Source organism: Cetorhinus maximus, chromosome 24 (assembly GCF_964194155.1).
Source record: "Cetorhinus maximus chromosome 24, sCetMax3.hap1.1, whole genome shotgun sequence".
Lineage (NCBI taxonomy): Eukaryota > Metazoa > Chordata > Chondrichthyes > Lamniformes > Cetorhinidae > Cetorhinus > Cetorhinus maximus.
Window position 1 is genome coordinate 20,534,540 of NC_135902.1, and position 23,057 is coordinate 20,557,596.

At 45.6% G+C, this 23,057-nt stretch overlaps 1 protein-coding gene across 2 annotated transcripts in view; it reads left to right on the top strand.

Moving 5' to 3' along the window:
• Positions 1–4,032: 4,032 nt before the first annotated feature.
• The window catches only part of LOC144699686 (baculoviral IAP repeat-containing protein 8-like), a 44,865-nt gene continuing 25,840 nt past the window's right edge, over positions 4,033–23,057 (top strand). For both annotated transcript variants that reach the window (XR_013580587.1, XM_078570826.1), the window contains exons 1-3: positions 4,033–4,841; positions 17,402–17,501; positions 22,428–22,509. Coding sequence is in view for 1 of the 2 variants with exons in the window: in XM_078570826.1 (XP_078426952.1) it covers positions 4,340–4,841; positions 17,402–17,501; positions 22,428–22,509 (684 nt within the window). In the remaining variant the exon portion in view is untranslated. The remainder of the gene's footprint in view (positions 4,842–17,401; positions 17,502–22,427; positions 22,510–23,057) is intronic.

The following is a 23,057-nucleotide window of genomic DNA, read 5'->3' on the forward strand; positions in this document are numbered from 1 at the left end:
CTTGCTGCATTTGGACATGGGCTGCTTCAGTATCTGAGGAGTCGCAAATGGTGCTGAACATTGTGCAATCATCAGCGAACATCCCCACTTCTAACCTTATGATGGAAGGAAGGTCATTGATGAAGCTGCTGAAGATGGTTGGGCCTAGGACACTACCCTGAGGAACTCCTACAGTGATGTCCTGGAGCTGAGATGACTGACCTCCGACAACCACAACCATCATTCTTTGTGCTAGATATGACTCCAACTAGCGGAGAGTTTTCCCCCTGTTTCCCATTGACTCCAGTCTTGCTCGAGCTCCTTGATGCCACTCTCACCTCACGTTGGGAGTTCAGCTCTTTTATCCGTGTTTGAACCAAGGCTGTAATGAGGTCAGGAACTGAATGGCCCTGGCGGAACCCAAACTAGACGTCAGTGAGCAGGTTATTGCTAAGCAAGTGCTGCTTGATAGCAGTGTTGATGACCCCTTCCATTACTTTACTGATGATGGAGAGTAGACTGATGGGACAGTAATTGGCCAGGTTAGAATTGTCCTGCTTTTTGTGTACAGGACATACCTGGGCAATTTTCCACATAGCCGGGTAGATGCCAGTGTTGGAACTGTACAGGGTCAGCTTGGCTAGGGGCGCGGCAAGTTCTGGAGCACATATCTTCAGTAGTATTGCCAGAATATTGATAGGGCCCATAGTCTTTGCACTATCCAGTGCCTTCAGCAGTTTCTTGATATCACATGGAGTGAATTGAATTGGCTGAGGACTGGCATCTATGATGCTGGGGTCTTCCAGAGGAGGCCAAGATGGATCATCGACTTGGCACTTCTGGCTGACTATTGTTGCGAGTGCTTCAGCCTTATCTTTTGCACTGCTATGCTAGGCTCCTCCATCATTGTGGATGGGATATTTGTGGAGCCTCCTCCTCCAGTGAGTTGTTTAATTGTCCACCACCATTCATGACTGGATGTGGCAGGAGTGCAGAGCTTAGATCTGATCCGTTGTTTGTGGGATCGCTTAGCACTGTCTATCAATTGCTGCTTATGCTGTTTGACACGCAAGTAGTCCTGTTTTATAGCTTCACCAGATTGACACCTCATTTTTAGGTATGCCTGGTGCTGCTCCTGGCATGTCCTCCTGCACTCTTCATTGAATCAGGGTTGATCCCCTGGCTTGATGGTAATGGTAGAGTGGGGAATATGCCGGGACATGAGGTTACAGATTGTGTTTGAGTACAATTCTGCTGCTGTTGATGGCCCACAGTACCTCATGAATGCCCAGTCTTGAGTTGCTAGATCTGTTCAAAATCTACCCCATTTAGCACAGTGGTAGTGCCACGCAAAACAATGGAGGATATCCTCAATGTGAAGGCAGGACTTTGTCTCCACTACGACTATGCGGTGGTCACTCCCACTGATACTGTCATGGACAGATGGATCTGTGGCAGGCAGGTTGGTGAGGGTGAGGATGAGGTATGTTTTTCCCTCACCACCTGCTACAGACCCATTCTAGCAGCTATGTCATTTAGGACACGGCCAGCTCGGTCAGTAGTGGTGTTACCGAGCCACTCTTGGTGATGCACATTGTAGCCCCCCACCCAGAGTACATTCTGCACCCTTGCCATCCTCAGTGCTTCCTCCAAGTGGTGTTTAACATGGAGGAGTACTGATTCATTAGCTGAGGGAGGGCAGCAGTAACAAGGTTTCCTTGTTCTTCATGGGTTCCAGAGTCTATGTTGAGGACTCCCAGGGCAACTCCCTCTGACTGTATACCACTGTGCCACCACCTCTGCTGGGCCTGTCCTGTGGTGGGACAGGACACCTGGGATGGTGATGGTGGTGTCTGGGATATTACCTGTAAGGTATGATTCCAGGAGGATGACTATGTCAGGCTGTTGCTTGACTAGTCTGTGAGACAGCTCTCCCAATTTTGGCACTAGCCCCCAAGGCATTAGTAAAGAGGGGGGCTGCGATTGCCATTTCCAGTGCTTAGGCCACATGCCAGGTCTGGGATCATTCTTTTTTTGAGACTTTGCAGCAGTTTGTTATAGCTGAGTGGCTTGCAGAGGACATTTAAGAGTCACCACATTGCTGTGGATCTTGGAGTCACATGTAGGCCAGATCAGGACGATAGATTTCCTTCCTTAAAGGACATTAGTGATAATGAACCAGATGAGTTTTTACAATTGACAATGCTCATCATTAGACTTTTAATTCCTACTGTGACAGGATTCAAACCCAGGCCCCCAGAGCATTACCCTGGGTCTCAGGATTACTAGTCCAGTGACAATACCACTATGCCATCGTCTCTTACAATTTCCTGAAGTTGCTACAAACCTGATAGTTACAAATCAGAAGAGTGACGGTCTGATAGATCCTCTGGTTATTTTTCACAGTTTGCGGATCCCAGCCTGACTGATAATATAGACACTTAAAGTTGGCCTGCATTTGAGAGAAAAGGTTTCAGTAAAAGTTCCAACTCTGGATCACAAGCCATTGATCACTAATTGAAAATACAACTCAGTGGCCTTTGGATAAAGGCAGAGGGTGGACTGGACAGGGATGTCACTCTGTCTAGACATGGAGGTGAGGGAAGGGGACTGAGACTCACTATCTGAGGGCAAGGAAATGGTCAACACCTTCACAGGAGGAGAGAGGGTTAATCGAGTAGAGTAACAAGGAAAGGGACAGCAAGAACTTCTATTTGTCTAGCACCTTTATATCCCCAGGAAGTCCCAAAGCACCAATGAAGTAAGTTTGAAATGTAATCACTATCATTATGTAGGAAAGGCAGAAACCAATTTATGCACAACAAGATCCTACAGACAACATTATATAATAACGACTTGACAATCTGTTATAGTGGTACCAGGACACCGGGGAGAATTTCCCTACTTCTTCTTCCAAATAGTGTCATGGGATCTTTTACATCCACCTGAGATGGCAGACGAGGCCTTATTTTAATGTCTCATTCGAGAGACAGCACCTCAGACAGTGCAGGATTCCCTTAGTATTGTACTTCAGTGTCAGCCTGGATTATTTGCTCAAATCTCCAAAGAGGGGCTTAAACCTACAATCTTCTGACTCAGAAGCAAGAGTGCTACCCACTGAGCTGCAGCTGACAGTCAGGAAACACCTCTCTGCTAGTGCTAAACCATCTGCGCAAAGTGACCAAACTAGTGTCTGAGATCATGAAGAGTTTTTAATGTAATATTTTGATCTAACTATCTGCATAAAAGTTAGCTTGTGTTTCAAACATGATGTGGCATGGCTAATAAAGACATGACAAAGGGCTGAGGCTGTGATTGTGTGAGTAGGGACCAACTCAGCATAATGTGACTCTGGCTCTTTCCAGCCCAGACTGACTGTGATCACATAGAATCAATTATAGCTCAACACTCTCTGCTCTGGGACAACAAGAGAATGTCACAGAACAAACTGTCCAGTAACCTGGCCTAACACATAGTTACCCTGCACACTCTCTGAGAGTGAATATTTACGGCAGTATCAGAGGGATAGGACTCCCAGGGCTGACGCTGAGCTAGAACCGGTCTGACCAGCTATAAGGCACAATTAGGTGCATTATTTGACTTTAAGTAACTTCTTTTATTTTATGGGTTTCTGTAAATTTATCTTACCTTCGTACTGAGTGACATCAGTAAAAGGAGGTTACAAGTGATTCTGATGTAAACAAGTACAGTAGTTAGAAAGGTTATAGGAAGCTGTTTACCATGGTCAAAAGTTGTCCAATGGTTTGAGGCTGGCTTCACTTTCTCATACAGCTTTTGCAAAGATGTTGTTTTAAAGCTGGAATCAGAGACCAGCACCAAGCACTTGGAAAGGATGGAGAGTGAGGATTGGGTGGGTGTGGGGAGGAGGAACATGGGGAGGGGGGCTGTGGAGCGAGAGAATGAGGGGAGGGGGAGTTCGAAGGTTGAGAGCAGAGGGAGGAGGAGAGGAGAGAGAGGAAGTGTGGTGGGGGGGAGTGCAGAGAGAGAGAATGCATGGAGGGAGAATGTAGAGAGGGAGACTGCAGAGAGAGTGAATGCAGGGAGAGGGAGGATAGTGAGAGAGAGTGTGGACAGGGAGAATGCTCAGGCGGGGTCTGCGGAGAGGGAGAATGCAGAAAAGGGTAGGACAACCCCCTCCGACCCCTACAGAATTGGGACCTGTGAGCAATTTCCCAGCACAGGTGAAACCTCGCTGCCCCATGACTTGGCCAAGGATGTGTTGCACTGCCCAGGTGACCAACTCCATGGCCTGGGAGCTGGGACAGCAGTGGGGAGTTCATACCTGGGTGGAAGAGCCAGTGGGGATTGCAGTCAGGCTCATGCAATCCCTAAGCTCTCCATGCTGGCTGATCCCATCAGGTATGACAGTCTGGGGGTTAGTCGTGCCATTAATGAAGGAATAGACTTTTTAAAGACTGAGCATGTTCCTGATCCACTTCAAGGCCCCTGGCATCCGAAATCTGAAGGCAGAACCCAGAGGATATTCCAGATCCAGTCAGGCCGCAACCTGTGTTTCCATGGCGCCACCTTGAGATGCTGGTCACCAAGCAGACAACCCAAGTTGGAAAGGACAAAGTGCTGTCCCCCTTGCACCTGTGCCTCTGATCCCGACTGCGACCTGAACAACTGTGGTGCTGACCCTGGCCTGATGCAGCAAGAGGCTGACATAGTGGATGGGCAAATCATTAGCCAGCTCCAACGGATGAGCATGGAGGATCCAGCGCCGCCGATCAATGTGGAGATGGAGGCGGAGGAGGCGAGACTGAGAACCTTCGAGAACTGGCCAGCCTGCATCACAATCCAACCACCACAACTGGCCCGCGCGGGATTCTTCTACACGGGTAAGGCCCAACACCTCTTCAAAATTGTGGGGGGAGGGTGTAGATCCAGGGAAGGACTGCAATACTGAACTGAAAATTCAGGAAGACATTAATAATCTTGCAGAATGTAATGGGCCAATGAACTTAAATATTGATAAGCGTTGGTTGTGTGGTTGACAGTGAGGAAGAAAACTGTAGAATGCAAGAGGATATCAATAAATTGATCAGGTGGCAGAAAAGTGGCAAATGGAATTCAATCCAGAGAAGTGTGAAGTAATGCATTTGTGGAGGGCAAACTAGACAAGGGAATACACAATAAAAGGTAGCTTACTGAGGAGAGTAGAGGAACAGAGGCTCCTTGGAGTGCAGGTCCACAGATCCCTGAAGGTGGCTGGACAAATTGATAAGGTGATTGATAAGACATACAGGAAACTTGCCTTTGTTAGCCAAGGCACAAAATATAAGAGCTGGGAGGTTATGCCGGAACTCTAGAAAACACTGCTCGGTGTTACTGCGTAGTTATGACCACATTACAGGAAAGATGCGACTGTATGGGAGGGTACAGAGGAGATTTATGAGGATGTTGCCAGGATTGGAAAATTTTAGCTATCTCCATATTGATTGGTGAACTAAAAGGCTAGGGGAAAATTAATTGAGGTGTATAAAATTACGATGGGCTGATATAAAGTGGATGGGAAGGAGTTAGTTCCTTTAGCAGAGAGGTCAATAACCAGGGGCCATAGATTTAAAGTAATTGGTAGAAGGGTTAGAGGGGAGTTGAGTAGGGATTTTTCACCCAGAGGATGGTGGGGATCTGGATCTCACTGCCTGAAAGGGCGGTAGAGGCAACAACATTCAACACAATTTTTTAAAATTTGGATATACATTGAAGTCCTGTAACCTACTGGGCTATGGGCCAAGAGAACGGGATTAAGCTGGAAAGCTCCTTTTTGGTTGGCATGGACACGATGGGATGAATGGCCTCCTTCTGTGCTGTGCATTTTCTATGATTCGACATGTTCCTTGAAAAATAAATGTCTAAATGGGGTAGAGGAACAGATGGATATGGGGAGCTTGGGGGCTGGGGGGTACAGACAAACAAATCACTAAAAGTGTTAACCAAGTTTAATAAGGCCGTAACAAAAGAAAACAAAGCACTTGGGTTCATTTCTAAAGGGTCTGAATAGAAAAGCAGAGAATTGTGTTAAACTTGCACAGAATCTTGGTTATACACCCTTGGAGAACTGTGAACTCTTTTAGGGCCCACATTATAGAAAGGATGTGGAGGCACTGGAGAAGGTGCAAAAAAATTTACTAGAATAATACCAGAACTGAGAGGTTATACATATCTGGAAAGATTGAACAGGCTGGAGTTCTAGAAGACTGGTGGGTGGCCTGATAGACGGCTTTAAAATTAAGAAGGGCCTTGATAGGATAGACGCGGAGAAGATGTTTCCACTTATGGGCGAGACCAAAACATTAGGAGCTATAAACATAAGATAGTCACTAATAAATCGACAAGGGAATTCAGGAGCAACTTCTTTACCCAGAGGGTGGTGAGAATGTGGAATTTGCTACCACAAGGAATAGTTGAGGTGAATAATTTTGATGTATTAAGGGGAAGCTGGATAAATACATGCTGGAGAATAAAGAATGGAAGAATGTGGGGGAGGGCGGGAGGCTCAGGTGGAGCATAAACACGGGCACGGACATGTTGGGCCAAATGGCCTGTTTCTGTGCTATAGGTTCTGTGTAACTATGTAAGTAATACATTGGCTTGTTTTAAAGTTTTGATTAAAATTGTGGTTTTGCACCCCCCCCCCCCACCCCACCCCACCATTGCTTCCCCCTGTGAATTGAAGACCCCAAGGTGAGTTTGGTGTTGGGAGGCATTTAATCGGGTGGGAGGGTGGTGGGTGGGGACCCTGCCGCCTTTCCACCTCTGGCCTGATTAAGTCCAAGGCAGGAAGGCTCATGGACAACCTTCACATCCCAGTGTCAACTGAGGCCCTTAAGTGGGCATCATCCCACCACTGTTGGCATTCACCCAGTGGCAGACAGGGAATTGCCATGTGGGAAAAGCAACACTGACATCTTTAAATGAGGGCTTCCAGGGGGCACCCCTCGTTCAAAAGCCCTCAGTGCCTGATCAAGGGACCCAGCATTGGGAAGGAGGGGGCCTGCTGACAGCCATCACACTGTCATTGCTGCTGACCCCCTTCTTGCAACCCCCACCCCCAACACCCAACATCCCACCAAAACTCACCTGTGATCTAGATCCCTCGATGACCCTCGGCCTCAGGTGGGTGCAATTCTGGCAGCTACCACCAATCCCCCAGTGGCACTGTTGAGCAATGTACAGTTGCCGGTCTCTGTGCTTGATCCCAGAGAAGATCTGCTGTGACCCAGTTAAGCGCCTGATTGGCATTTAATCCGGCAGGCCTTCCTAAAAGGAGGCAACGTGGGGCTCTTGTTGCCTCCATTAAAAATCGCCAAGTGGGTCATTGGGGACTTAATTTCAACTTTGGACCATGGTGTAAAGCTGGGGAGCGTTGAATTGGTCGCAATTTGTGTTCCACGGTCCTGATGGCCACACCTGTTAACTTAATTAGAACTGAAATGTCGCCTAGTGTTCTATGGGCAGGATTTTACATCCCAAGGGTGGGCGGGTGCCCAACTTGATCGGGCGTAAAATTGCACGCAATGACATCAGGCGAGCATCCCGACATCATCGCGCACTCACGCGATATTCTGGTCGGCGTGCCTGCCGACAATTAAGAGGCCTATTAAGGCCCTTAATCAATTAATTGAACATTAATTTTTTCATTGCCCATCCAACCTTACAGTTGGTGGGTGCGTAAATTGGCAGTCAGCCTTTGTGTGTTTCCAACCCAATATGGAAGGCAGAGGTGCTGGATTTACTTCTGGGAGATGAAGCATTCATAATGAGGCCATCTGGAGAAACAGATGACCAGCCATCTAATTCTGTTGATACAGTTTACAGATGGCCTCATTATGAATGATTGGCTGAACTCTAAGTCTCACTAACAGATTAGCTCAGCAGGGAGTCTGTTTACACAGGCTGAAGTGGAATGTTTGCTTTGATTGATTGACATCTTTATGATGATATAATAAGTTATTATTTATTTGATCTTTTCAATGTCTGTATGTTTATTTAGACAAGATTAAGAGGTGTGAGTGAGGAAAAGCTTCTAGTATTGATACTATAATGGCTGTGTCTGATTGACACTTTACAGGGTTGTAAGAGCAGCAGTTTTTTTCAAAGCAGATTTCTGAATGGGTGTCCCTTTCATCAGCATTGCGAGACTAGCCATTGTTATATGTCTCACTGGTTCTGTACATAGTGCATATTGGGTGATTGGGCATTGGGAGCATTGAGGTAATATGGGAGCCACAGATGTGGCAGGGGGCCATGGAGGTGGCATGGGGAAATGAAGGTGGCATGGGGGTCTTGGAAGGAGCATGGGGACATGGAGGTGGCGTGGGCAGTAGGTGGAGGGTGATGGGGTATGAGGGGTGAGGGCTAGAGGGCTTAACAGCCTTTAATACAACTGGGACAAAGTCCTAGATAACCATATCAGGCCTTCTAACCAGCCCACCTCAGCATTCGCTCGCCTCGATGGCCGCATCCGAAACGCTTCTGAGGTTGGTGGGCCCGAATCAATTATGCCCTCCTTCCCCGGAACAAAAATAGTGCGTGCGGAGGCCACTCATATGGAGACAGGTTTGGTGAGTTGGGAAATTTCCTGACTTGAGTTTCCCGCTTCAATGATGAAAATGCATTCCAAAGAGAGAGTATGAAAATAGTTTACTGGCTAACCAAAAGTGAGCCCAGAAGTCTTTTATAAACGTATAAATAATAAAAAGGTGGTCAAAGACAGGATAGGGTCAATTAAGTACCAAAAAGGTGATTTTCTTGCGCAGGCAAGGGCGAGGTATTAAACGAGTACCCTGCGTCTGTAAAGGAGGAGGCAGACATTGAATCAGATAAAAAAATATAAAAAGTGGAACATAAAAGGTTGGTTATACTCAAGGCAGAAAGGTCATCTGGTCCAGATGGGATGCACCTTAGACTACTGAGGGAACTAAGGAGGGAAACTATTGAGACTCTGATCACAATCTTCCAAATTTCCTTGGAAATGGGAGTGGTGTCAGGGGACAGGAAAATTGCAATAGTTACACCCTGGTTTAAAAATGGGAAAGGGATAAACCCAATAACTACATGCTAGACATATAGACATGCTGAGGAACATGAGTTCCTCAGGGTAGTGTCCTCAGCCCAACTATCTTCAGCTGCTTCATCAATGACCTTCCTTCCATCATAAGGTCAGAAGTGGGGATGTTCGCTGATGATTGCACAATGTTCAGCACCATTCGCGACTCCTCAGATACTGAAGCAGTCCATGTTCAAATGCAGCAACACCTGGACAATATCCAGACTTGAGCTGACAATTGGCAAGTAACATTCACGCCACACAAGTGTCAGGCAATGACCATCTTCAACAAGATAGAATCCAACCATCACCCCTTGATGTTCTATGGCATTACCATCACTGAATCCCCCACTATTGATGTCCTGGGGTTACCATTGACCAGAAACTGAACTGGACTAGCCATATAAATACTGTAGCTACAGGAGCAGGTCAGATAGTGCGACGAGTAACTCAGCTCCTGACTCTCCAAAGCCTGTCCACCATCTACAAGGCACAAGTCAGGAGTTTGATGGAATACTCCCCACTTGCCTGGATGACTGCAGCCCCCACAACACTCAAGAAGCTTGACACCATCCAGGACAAAACAGCCCATTTGATTGGCACTTCATCCACAAACATTCACTCCCTCCACCACCAACGCACAGTAGCAGCGGTGTGTAGCACCTGTAGGTGCACTGCAGAAATTCACCAAGGCTCCTTCGACAGCACCTTCCAAACTCATGACCACTACAATCTAGAAGGACAAGGGCAGCAGATAGATGGGAACACCACCACCTGGAAGTTCCCCTCCAAGTCACTCACCATCCTGACTTGGAAATATATCACTGTTCCTTCACTGTCCCTGGGTCAAAATCCTGGAAATCCCTTCCTAACAGCACTGTGGGTGTAGCTACAACACATGGACTGCAGTGGTTCAAGAAGGCAGCTCACCACCTTCCCAAGGGCAACAAGGGATGGGCAATAAATGTTGGCCCAGCCAGCGACGCCCACATCCCAAGAATGAATTATTAAAAAAGACAGCCTAACACCAGTGGTGGGGAAACTTTAATATGGAAAAAAATGAAGTAGCATTTGGAGACTTATGGGCTAATAAATGAAAGTCAACACAGACGTGTTAAAGGCAAAACTCTGATGAATTTGTTCGAATACTTTGATGTCGTGTAGAGGGCTGATGAGGGTACTGAAATTGATGCTGTATAAATGGGCTTTCAAAAGGCATTTGACGATGTACCAAATAATAGACTTGTTAACAAAATTAAAGGCCTTGGGATTAAAACAGACTGTGGCAGCATGAATACAAAATTGGCTGAGAGACAGAAAGCAAAAATAATTAATGAATGGATGTTTTTCAGACAGGAGGGAGTGGTGTTCTACAGGAGTAAGTATTAGGACCATTGCTCTTTGATATATAGTGATGACTGGAACTTGGGTATGCAGGGCTTAATTTTAAAGTTCAAAGTTTGCAGATGACACAGAATTTGGAAATGTAGTAAGCAATGAGGAGACTGGTAACAAACTTTAGGAAGACAGAAAAACTGGTGAAATGAGCGGACACATGGTAGGTGAAATTTAATGCAAAGAAGTTTGAAGTGATGCGTTTTGGTAAGAAGAACATCAATATAAACTAAATGGTATAATTTTAACCAGGACGCTGGAACAGAGACACCTCGGGCTGTGTGTCCACAAATCTTTTAAGATGGCAGAACAAGTTGAGAAGACTGTTTAAAAGTAAATGAGATCCTTGGCTTTGTGAATAGAAGAATGAAGTACAAAAACAAGGAAGATATGCTAAACCTGTATGAAACATTGATTAGGTCTCAGCTGGAGTATTGTGTTCAATTCTGGGCACCACACTTTAGGAAAGATGTCAAGGCCTTAGAGATGTGCAGAGGAGATTTACTGGAATGGTGCCTGGGATGAGGAAATTCATTTATATGGAGAGACTGGAGAAGCCGAGGTTGTTCATAGAGAGAAAGTTAACACGAGATTTAATAGAGCTGTTCAAATTTATGAATGATTTTGAGAGAGTAAAAATAAGAAGAATCTGTTTCCACTGGCAGAAAGATCAGTAACCAGAGGACACAGGCAAAAGAACCAGAGATGAAATTAGGGCATATTTTTTACACAGTGAGCTGTTGTGTTCTGGATACACTGCAGGAAGGAATAGCAGAAGCAGACTCAATAATAACTTTCGAAAGAGAATCAGATAATTAACTGCAGGGAGAATATTGCAGGGCTATGGAGAAAGAGCAGGGGAGCACGACTAATTGGATAGCTCTTTGACAGAGCCAGCACAGACACAACAACAATGACAACAGACACGATGGGCCGAATGGCCTCTATCTGTGCTCTATCATTCTATAAGAACATTTACCTGCCTGGTTCCCATAAACATGCAACCCTTTGGCCTTCGTCCACTTCTCCAACCTAATCTTCAATGTCAACACAGTTTTTGCCTCAATCACTAACCCTGGAAGTGAAATCTACAACCTCACAACTCACCCTGTGTGAAGAAGATTCTCCTACCCTCTGTTCTAAACCTCTTACACTTAACCTTGTGCAGTACCAAGGGAGTTCTGCACTGTCAGAGATGTCGTCTTTCAGATGAGACATTAAACCAAGCCCCGTCTATCCTCATTGGTCGGTGTAAAAGATCCCACAGCACTATTTTGAAAAACAGCAAGGGTATCCTTCCCTGTGTCCTGGCCAATATTCATCCTTTTTTAAATTCATGGGATGTGGGTCCAACTGTGGCCTCACCAAGGTTCTATACAATTCCAACATGACCTCCCTACTTTTGTAATCTATGCCTCGATTGATAAAGGCAAGTGTCCCATATGCCTTTTTCACCACCCCACTAACATGCCCTTCTGCCTTCAGAGATCTATGGACACACACGCCAAGGTCCCTTTGTTCCTCAGAACTCCCTAGTGTCTTGCCGTTCATTGAATACTTCCCAGTCAAATTGCTCCTTCCAAAGTGTATCACCTCACACGTTTCAGGGTTAAATTCCATCTGCCACTTATCTGCCCATTTGACCATCCCTTCTATATCTTCCTGTAGCCCAAGACACTCAACTTCACTGTCTTAACCACCTGGCCAATCTTTGTGTCATCCACAAACTTACTAATCCTACCTCCCATATAGTCATCTATGTCGTTTATATAAATGACGAATAATACGGGACCCAGCACAGATCCCTGTGGTACGCCACTGGACACAGGCTTCCAGTCACTAAAGCAGCCTTCTGTCATCACCCTCTGTCTCCTACAACTAAGCCAATTTTGAATCCACCTTATCAAATTACCTTGTATCCCATGTGCATTTGCCTTCTTTATAAGTCTCCCAATGTGGGACCTTGTTTTGCTGAAATCCATATAAACTACATCAACTGCACTACCCTCATCTACACACCTGGTCACCACCTCAAAAAATTCAATCAAATTTGTTAGGCATGACCTCCCTCTGACAAAGCCATGCTGACTATCCCTGATCAAACCTTGCCTCTCCAAGTGGAGATAGATTCTCTCCTTCAGAATTTTCTCCAGTAGTTTCCCTACCACTGACGTGAGACTCACTGGTTCCCAGGCTTATCTCTACAACCCTTCTTAAATAGCGGAACCACATTAGCTGTTCTCCAGTCCTCTGGCACCTCCCCCGTAGCCAGAGAGGAATTAAAAATTTGGGTCAGAGCCCCTGCGATCTCCTCCCTTGCCTCCCTCAGCAGTCTGGGACACAAATCATCCAGACCTGGAGATTTGTCCACTTTTAAGCCTGCCAACACCTCCAATACCTTGTCACTCCCTATATCAATTTGCTCAAGAACCTCGCACTCTCTCTCCCCGAGTTCCATACCTTCATCCTCATTTAATAGGGATTTTCAGGATTTTGGCCCAGCGACAAAGAAGGAATGGAAGTATATTTCCAGCTCAACATGATGTGCGACCTGGAAGGGAACTTGGGGTTGCTGGCGTTCTCATGCACTCCACACAAGCCTCCTCCGACTCTACATCATCTTACCTTATCTCCTTTAATTCCTTTCTCCCTCATGAATTTATCGAGCTTCCCTTAAAAGGTCCCTATGCTATTCATCTCAACCCCCTGTGATAGCAAATTCCACATTCTAACCACCCTCTTGCTATAGAATAGCACCCTCATTCCTTTATCGGATTTATTGGTGATTATCTTTTACTTATGGCCACAAGATTTTGTTTATTGCCGCCCCCCCTGGCCAAGCTGTTCCAGTACAGCTACAACATTGGTATCTACCCAGTAATGTGGAAAATTGCCCAGGTATGTTCTGTACACACACAAAGCAAATTTCTCTGTTCCCCATTATCAATTCCGCAATCGCATCCTCCATGGGATGCTTACTTTAGCCACTCTCTTTTTATATACCTGTAGAAGCTCTTGCTGTTTGTTTTTATATTTCTTGCCAATTTACTTTCATAATCAAGTTTCTCTCTCTTTATTAGCTTTTTGGTCATCCACTGCTGGTTCCTAAAAAAAAAATCCCGATCCTCTAGCCTACCACCGCTTTGTATGCCTTAGTTTTTGATTGGATACTCTCCTTGACCACCTTTGTTAACCATGGGTGGGTGATTCATCCTTCTCAGCGAGTCCTCCTTTTTGACCAGGATAAATTATTGCTGAGCGTTATTAAATATCTGCCATTGCTCATCCACTGACCTTCCCCTTAGTCTATTTTCCCAGCCCGCTTTAGACAACTCTTTCTTCATACCTCTGTAATTACCCTTATTTAAGTTGAGGACACTAGTTTGAGACCCGAGTTGCTTGCCCTCGAACTGAATTTGAAATTCTACCATGATGTGATTGCTATCCCCCATAGGATCCTTAACTGCGATAGCTCTAATTAATCCCACCCATTACACAATACTAGATCTGAAATAGCCTGTTCCCGGGTAGGTTCTGCAACGTATTGCTCTAAGAAACAATCCCTGATGCACTCTACAAATTCGTCTTCCACCTTACAGTTTGATTTTTCCAGTCAATATGCAGATTAAAATCACCCATGACAATTGTAGCGCCCTTCTTACACGCCTCCATTATTTCCTGATTTATACTTTGTCCTACAGTGAGGCAATTCTCCGGGGGCCTATAGACGACTCTCACCCATGACTTCCTCCCCTTGCTATTCCTTATTTCCACCCAAACTGATTCCACATCATGATCTATTGCACCTATATCACTACTCACCACGGCACTGATACCTTCCTTTATTAACAAAACTACCTCACCTTCTTTTTCTTTTTGTCTATTCCCAGAATGTTGGATACCCTTGAATATTGAGTTCCCAGTCTTGGTCACCCTGCAACCATGTCTCCATAATAACTATCAAGTCATATTCATTTATTTCTATTTCAGCCATCAACTCATCTATCTTGTTACAAAAGCTGCATGCATTCAGATAAAGAGCTTTAAGCTTTGACTTTTACCATTATTGTTCATTCTGGTTCTGATTTCTGCTGCACTTTCTGCATCACCCAGCCAATCTTTGTGTCATCCACAAACTTACTAATCCTAGCCCCCACATAGCCTTCTATGTCGTTTATATAAATGACGAATAATAGGGGACCCAGCACAGATCCCTGTGGCATGCCACTGGACACAGGCTTCTGTCATCACCCCCTGTCTCCTACAACTAAGCCAATTTTGAATCCACCTTATCAAATTACTCTGTATCCCATGTGCATTTGCCTTTTTTATAAGTCTCCCATGTGGCTCCTTGTCAAAGGCTTTGCTGAAATCCATATACACTACATCAACTACACTACCCTCATCTACACACCTGGTCACCTCCTCAAAAAATTCAATCAAATTTGTTAGGCATGACCTCCCTCTGACAAAGCCATGCTGACTATCCCTGATCAAACCTTTCCTTTCCAAGTGGAGATAGATACTCTCCTTCAGAATTTTCTCCAATAGTTTCCCTACCACTGACATGAGACTCACTCGCCTGTAGTTCCCTGGCTTATCTCTACAACCCTTCTTAAATAGCGGAACCACATTAGCTGTTCTCCAGTCCTCTGGCACCTCCCCCGTGGCCAGGTGGCCAGAGAGTAATTAAAGATTTGGGTCAGAGCCCCTGCGATCTCCTCCCTTGCCTCCCTCAGCAGTCTGGGACACAAATCATCTGGACCTGGAGTTTTGTCCACTTTTAAGCCTGCCAACACCTTCAATACCTTGTCACTCTCTATGTCAATTTGCTCAAGAACCTCACAGTCTCTCTCTCCGAGTTCGATACCTTCATCCTCATTCTCTTGAGTGAAGACGGATGTGAAGTATTCATTCAACACTCTACCAATGTCCTCTGGCTCCACCTATAGATTGCCCCCTTGGTCCCTAATGGGCCCTACTCTTTCCCTGGTTATCCTCTTCCCATTGATATACTTATAGAATACCTTGGGATTTTCCTTTACCAGCCAGAGCTTTCTCATATCCCCTCTTTGCTCTCCTAATTGTTTTCTTAAGCTCCACCCTGCACTTTGTGTACTCCACTAATGCCTCTGCTGATTTGCTCCCCTTGTAACCTGCTAAAAGCCTCTCTTTTCCTTCTCATCGTATCCTGAATATCACAGGTCATCCATGGTTCTCTGGGCTTGTTACTCCTTCCTATCACCCTAGAGGGAGCCTGAACCCTCCCCATTTCCTTTTTATACCTTCCCTGTACCCTCCCCATTTCCATTTCCATTACCCACAATAATGAGTAATGTTCAAAACATTTTCCAGGAATGGTTCAATTTGGAATTTTCAAAATGGCTAAAGATCAGGATAGGGGAAGGAGGTTAATAAAATCCCAACTGGAGGGGAGTGTGATCAGGACTGGCCATACTGCGGGGGGAGGGGGGGAGGTGGTGCGGGGAGTGAAGCAAAGTTGAGAGTGTGGAGCTCTGAAATAGATGGACAGTCAGTGCTGCAATCACCAGAGTGTGTGTGTGTGTTTGATTTTTCAATGAAGGGTCTGTACCTCTGACAGGTCCCCTGAATTCTAACAGATGAAATGTGTGTCAATCAGCTGACATGTGACCAGCACTGGAAACTATTTGTCCTTTGTCCCACACAAAGAGTAGAGTGGGAGGGAGGGGGGTAACTCGCTAAAGCTGAATGGACAGTGCTTAGGTTGATAGGGACCTATCAGCACACACATACGCCCAGCACGCAGAGACCCCTCACACACACACATCTGACAGACAGACAGACACCTGACACACACACACATATACACATCTGACACATACAGACCCCAGACACACACACACACACACACATAGACACACACAGACCCCCCCGACACACACACACATACACACACAGACCCCTGACACACACACACACACACACACACAGACCTCCGACGCACACACACACGGCGCACACACGCGCGCCCAGCATGCAGAGACCCCTGACACACACACACACACACACAGACCTCCGACACACACACACGACGCACACACGCGCGCCCAGCATGCAGAGACCCCTGACACACACACACACACACACGCACACACACACAGACCTCCGACACACACACACGACGCACACACGCGCGCCCAGCATGCAGAGACCCCTGACACACACACACACACCTGATACACACAGACCCCTGACGCACACACACCTGATACACACAGACCCCTGACACACACACACACACACGACACACAGACCCCTGACACACATACACACACACACACACACACACACAGACCCCAACACACACAGAATCCCTCAACATACAGACACCATGCCCACAGACCTCTTGACAACATAGATCTGCTGACACAAAATCTGCTCACCCCGGTGCACAGAGATCTTCTGCTGCAAGAAATATTTTCTATCTTATATTACTCCTAATTTGGTTCATGTAAATCACCTCCAGAAGCCAACTTTAGTGGGTAAAGTGCCACCCATCCCTTCTTCCCCCTGCTCCTCTCCCAAACCATGCCAGTTACTTGTCCTGTTGGGTGCATGGAACACTGTCCCGTGATACCCACCACCACCCACCCACACACCCATGACAGGTTCAGGATGAGGACTGTTCGGTCTTACCTGTGATTCCCCCCGTGGTTAAGTAGCTAAGAGTCAGCCTCATGCAGAATGGTCACATTTGGGGAGACATTAACATAACACAGCTGAGAGAGGGTGGAATGTGAAAAGGCGTGAAATACGATTATTGTTTCAAGTTGTTTGTGTTCCAGTGACGATCAGCTCTGTTGTCCTAATGTGTGTTCCAGCAGCAGGTATACCCTGCGGTGCTGTTTCTATGTAGATCACTCTCATTTAATCATGCAAGTTACTTTCTGGAGATTTCCTGCTTGACAGGTCACCGTGACAACGTGAAATGTTTTCATTGCGATGGAGAACTCAGAAACTGGGAGCTGGGAGATGATCCATGGATGGAACACGCAAAATGGTTTCCACGGTATGGACTACCAACAACTTAACAAGACGTGTGGCAGTGTGTTTCTACATCTGAATGTGACACTCCATGTTACCTGTGTGCGCATGTTGCCCTGTGCTATGTGGGTGACAGTGTGTTTGACTATATGGGCAGGATCTTCCGGTTGGCGAGCGGGGGCGGGGCCCACTCGCCGACGTGTAAAGTGACGCAGGATGACGTCAGGTGGAACTCCCGAAGTCACCCTGTGTCATTTCCATTTTTGGATTGGAGGGGGCACAGCCGAGTCAGCTGCGCGCCCGCTGACCTGTCAACGGCCCATTGAGGCCATTGAAAAACTAATTAAGGTCACTAATGGACCTGCTCGTCCAACCTTAAGGTTGGCGGACAGGCTGGGAGCCTTGGCGGGCTTCGGAAAAAGCATGAAACCTCATCCCCAGCAGGATGAGGTTTCATGAGGGTACTTAAATTTTTAATAAAGATTTCAATAAAAGTTACGGACATGACCCAACTCACGTGACAGTGTCACATGACGGGACATGTCAGGGAAATTTTCCTATCATTTGTATTTCAATTTTTAATTCTGAGCCGATCTCCCTGAGGCAGCACTTAGCACTTCCCCCCTGCCCGCACAGGGAGCACATAGCGCTTCCTGGCAGACGTCACGCTGGGCGCCTGCCCACGTAAAATGGCAGCGCGCCCCCAATGGGGGGCGCCGATCAGAGGAGCGTCCGCTCGTGCCCACTTTCCACACTTCCCCCCTCGATGGGGGGAAAATTTTTCCCTATGTGACTGTTAGCTGAAGTTGAAGCTCAAGGAATTAAGAACAGAATAACATAAGAGATAGGAGCAGGAGTAGACCACACAGCCCATCGAGCCTGCTCCGCCATTGAATATGATCATGGCTGATCTTGGGCTTCAACTTCATTTTCCCGCCCGTTCCCCATATTCCTTAATTCCCTGAGAGTCCAAAAATCTGTCTATCCCAGCCTCAAATACGTTCAACGAAGAAGCATCCACAACCCTCTGGGTAGAGAATTCCGAAGATTGACAAATTTGAGTAAAGAAATTTCTCTTCATCTCAGTCCTAAATGATTGGCACCTTATCCTGAGACTGTGCCCCCATATTTTAGATTCCCCAATCAACGGAAACAATTTCTCTGCATCCATCCTATCAAGCCCCTTCAGAATTTTGTAGGTTTAATTATATTGCCTCTCACTCTTCTAAAATCCAGATAACATAAGCCCAATTTACTCAGCCTCTCATCATAGGACAACTCCCTTATCTCAGGGACCAATTTAGTGAACCTTCACTGTACCACCTCCAACCCAAGTAAATCCTTTCTTAAATGTAGACACCAAAATTGCACACAGTACTCCAGATGCAGTCTCACCAAAACCCTGTAGAATTGTAGCAAGACTTCTTTGTTCTTGTACTTCAATCCCCTTGCAATAAAGGCCAGCTTTCCATTTGCCTCCCTAATTGCTTGCTGCACCTGCATGCTAACTTGCTGTATTCTGACCTGGTTTGGAAATTTACTGAGTGGCTGGAGACAGAGGGTAGAAATAAGAAACAGATACTCTAATTGGCAGGAGGTGATGAGTGATGTCCAACCTGGATCAGTATTGGGCCTCAACTATTCACCATAATAGAGTGTTGGTCTTTACATCTAGAGGACTAGAATAAAAGAGGGACATGCTTCAGCTATACAAAGGCCTGTAGAACACATTTGGAGTACAGTGAGCAGACTGAAAAATAAACTGAGGATTGACAGAAAAGGAAATTGGGTGAATTAGAGTCAAATTAGATACAGAGAGAGAAGAGGGAAAGAAAGATTGGAATACGAGAAAGAAACAGCAGACAGGAAGGAAAAGGAAGAAAAATTCCATTTTAACTTTTTAAAAAATTCTCTAACAGATATTTACTATATATAGGAATGAGATTCAACAGTTTAAATTATACTCTTTCTGGGCTGGGGAGGTTGTTTACAATTCCAGGAACAGCAATCTCCTGGGTATAAGTTACTTACACTGCTAATCACCAACCCTAATTTACTGCAGTGAGATTAGCAGGCAAATCATTCACAAAGCAATAATTTCACTGAAGCTCACGGGGATATTGGGGGAGAGATCTCATTTTTGGAGGATAAAGGTGGAACAACACAACTCATCCAGTAGCGTGTAATGATCACAACTCACAGGATACCTCTTCCTTGTCATGAGTTGCTGGATGATTTACACATTAAGAACGTCGAATGTCATTAAACTCGCTGTAATTTTGGCAGCAAATTCTGGACCAATAATTTTCTTCAGCCCAAACAATGGAGTCATGTGAAGCCTTGGAGTCATGCTAGATTATAGCCTGGTTAAATTCTCTAAGCTTGGCCTGCCTCGCATACTGGACTGCTTAATCTAAAGCAAAGCCATCTTTGGTCTGCAGAAAGTCAGAGAGTTCTTTTTTTGTCTCGGATGCCCACGACTGTGCAATCATGGATTAGCTTGTCCTTCAGCTAGGCAGTATTGGTTGGTGAGAACTAATTCAAACAATTCCTCAGGCCATTGGGACCTTTGGTTAAAATGTGCTCATTCTATTACTGAGGTTTGCTTTGGGCTAAAATAGGTTTCAAAGGCTTTGAGTATGGTGTCAAAGCCTGTGGTGGACTCCTCCACTCCTTGCCTCAGGAGAACGTCATCTGCTACTGGACCTACACCATAAAGAATGGAACTGACTTGATGCTTCTGCTCTTTAGCACAAAGGCCCGATGCTGCTTGATAGCGAAGGATATAGTGTTTCCATGATTCCCACTTCTGGCCTCTCTGTGGGCCCTCAAAATAGTCAAACGGACAAGGTAGGGGGCAGGGACTGCTCACCAGGCATGGTCATCGTTACCTCTCTACAGCTTGCCTCTTCATTCCGTCAAGTCATAAGTACGAGCTACTATCGAATTTTATTTCATGCTGTGGTTCCTTCAATACATTGATGTCTCCACTGCTATGTTATGAGATGGTCCTCCTGGTCTGCGGATTTGACCGTGGTACCTGGTTACTAGACAGACTGCAGTCATACTCTGGTACTTGCTTAACAATTGTTTATTGGTACTACATCTAAGTAGACATTTTGCTTCTGAGCATGGTGCTCCAACCTCTCTCTCTTGAGAGAGTTTAACACATGATTGATGTCAGTGATACATGATCTTCGACGTCACACATTTTTAAATTGTTCTTTCATGAGATGTGTACGTCACCAGTAAGGCCAGCATTTGTTGCCAGTCCCCTAAATGCCTTTGAACTGAGTGGCTTTAGACCACTTCAAAGGACAGTTAAGAGTCAATGACATTGCTATGGGTCTGGAGTCACATGTAGGCCAGACCATGGCAGATTTCTTTCTTTAAAGGAGCATTAGTGAAGCAGATGGGTTTTTACAATAATCGATGATAGTTGTCATGGTCACCATTACTGTGACTAGCTTTATATTCCAGACATTTTAATTGGATTTAAATTCTACCAGCTGCCATGGTGGGATTTGAACCCATGTCCTCAACTGCATTAACCTGGATCTCTGGATTATTGGTCTAGTGACATTGCCAATACACCACCACCTCCCCATGAGCATATCACTTCTGTTAACCCTTTACACTACAGTCCATTTACAGAGAGGCTTTGTCCTGTTCCCTCTGCTGCCTGGGATTGTCACCCCTCTTATGCCCACATCCTTCCTGGTGGACTCGGTGAAAGGTTCAATATAACACAAACAAGAAAGGAGAGAGAGAGGACAATCCTGCCTGATTCCTGATTTGATCAGCAAGCTTTCCTATTCCCACCCTTTGATTGAAATTGCATGACTTGTAGAGCCATGTTTGTCTAGAGCAGTTGGATCAAATTGTAAGTTCCCTTTCCCAAGTTCCATTTTGGAGAGCAAATCCATCCTGTAGGTGTGCAATATCCTGTCAAAGGCCTTCTCCTGGTCCAACCTGTTGAGGCAGGTGTCCACCCTCTGTCCCACATAGGCAATTGTATTCCTGAGGTTATCAGAGATCTTCCTGCGCCTTCCAGTGTAGGTGTGATCAGGGTGGATCACCAACTACCCACCATTGTTACTGATGGTCAGCAGTGAGTAGGAGTGCAGCCTAATCCATGGTTTCCCAGCTAAAGATGTTAATGAGTCCCAGCTACATATGTTAATGAGTCCCAGCTATATACATTAATGAGGCCTGTCTATATATGTTAATGACATCCAGCTATATATGTTAATGACATCCAGCTATATATGTTAATGAGGCCCTGCTAAATTCCTAAATGGCTCAACTGTAAAATGGACTGAGCCTCCTTCAGCACCTCCTGGGTTGCAGGAATTCCGCAGGCTCTACAAGCCGAACTATCCAGGAATTAGAAATCTCCCTCTAATTTTCTGTAAGCAGTAGATGTGTGAGAGTGTTTGGTGTTATCTGCCTCCAGCTGTGGGTATTGCACATTGTAAATTGCAGATTGCATTGATACTTAATTATTTCCTATCCTGCTCATCTCCAAGCAGCCAGAGGATGATAGGGACGTGGCCTTGAGTTTCTGTCCTGCTCATATTGCTGCTGGTTGGGGCAGTAGTGAGGACTTTACAATGGCCTCAGTTCTGGGGATCTGGGGGGAGAATCAGCCTGAGTCTTCACTCCGGAACACTACCCGGTGGTTTCAGGCATCAGATGAGGACAGGATCTATGACACTTGGTTCAATGCCCTGACAGAACTGACTATGTAAGCTCACACTTGAAGATTGATCACTTAGACAAGATTTTGGAGAGTCACTGATGACTGTAATCCTGCCAAGAGTCAGTATCATCAGGAGAGATAGGGAGGAAACAGGAGCGGCAGTGGGGGAGAAAGTCTAATTCAGTAAGTTTTATATGATATTTGATGGATTGTTTTCTGTAACTAGTTTTTAATGTCCTGTTTTTCCAGCTGCGAATATGTAATCCAGGTGAAAGGGAGAGATTATGTGAACAGGATCCAGGAATTACATTCCCATTTCATGGAATCAGCGGTAGGCTCAGTAACATTGGTGCTGCCTTCAACTGTCTGTCTGTGTCTGCACATGTGAATGTCTGTGTGCACGTGTCTGTATATTTACATGTGTGTATATGTCAATGTGTGTTTCATTACATATGAACATATGAAATAGGAGCAGAGGTAGGTCATTTGGCCCCTCAAGTATGTTCTGCCATTCAATAAGATCATGGTTGATCTGTTTGTGTTTTGAATTCCACATTTCCATCTACCCCAGCCCCCACCCCCATAACCCTTGATTCCCTTACCGAACAAGAATCTACCTATCTCCGCCTTAAAATATTCAATGACCCTGTTTCCACTGCCTTCTGAGGCAGAGAGTTCCAAAGTCACACAACCCTTCAAAAGAAAAATATTCTCCTCATCTCTGTCCTAAAAAGGCAACCCCTAATTGTAAAACAGTGCTCCCTAGTACTGGACTCACCCACAAGAGGAAACATCCTTTCCTTGTCCACTTTGTCAATACCATTCAGGGTTTTATATACTTCAATCAAGTCACCCCTCACTCTTCTAAACTCCAGTGGA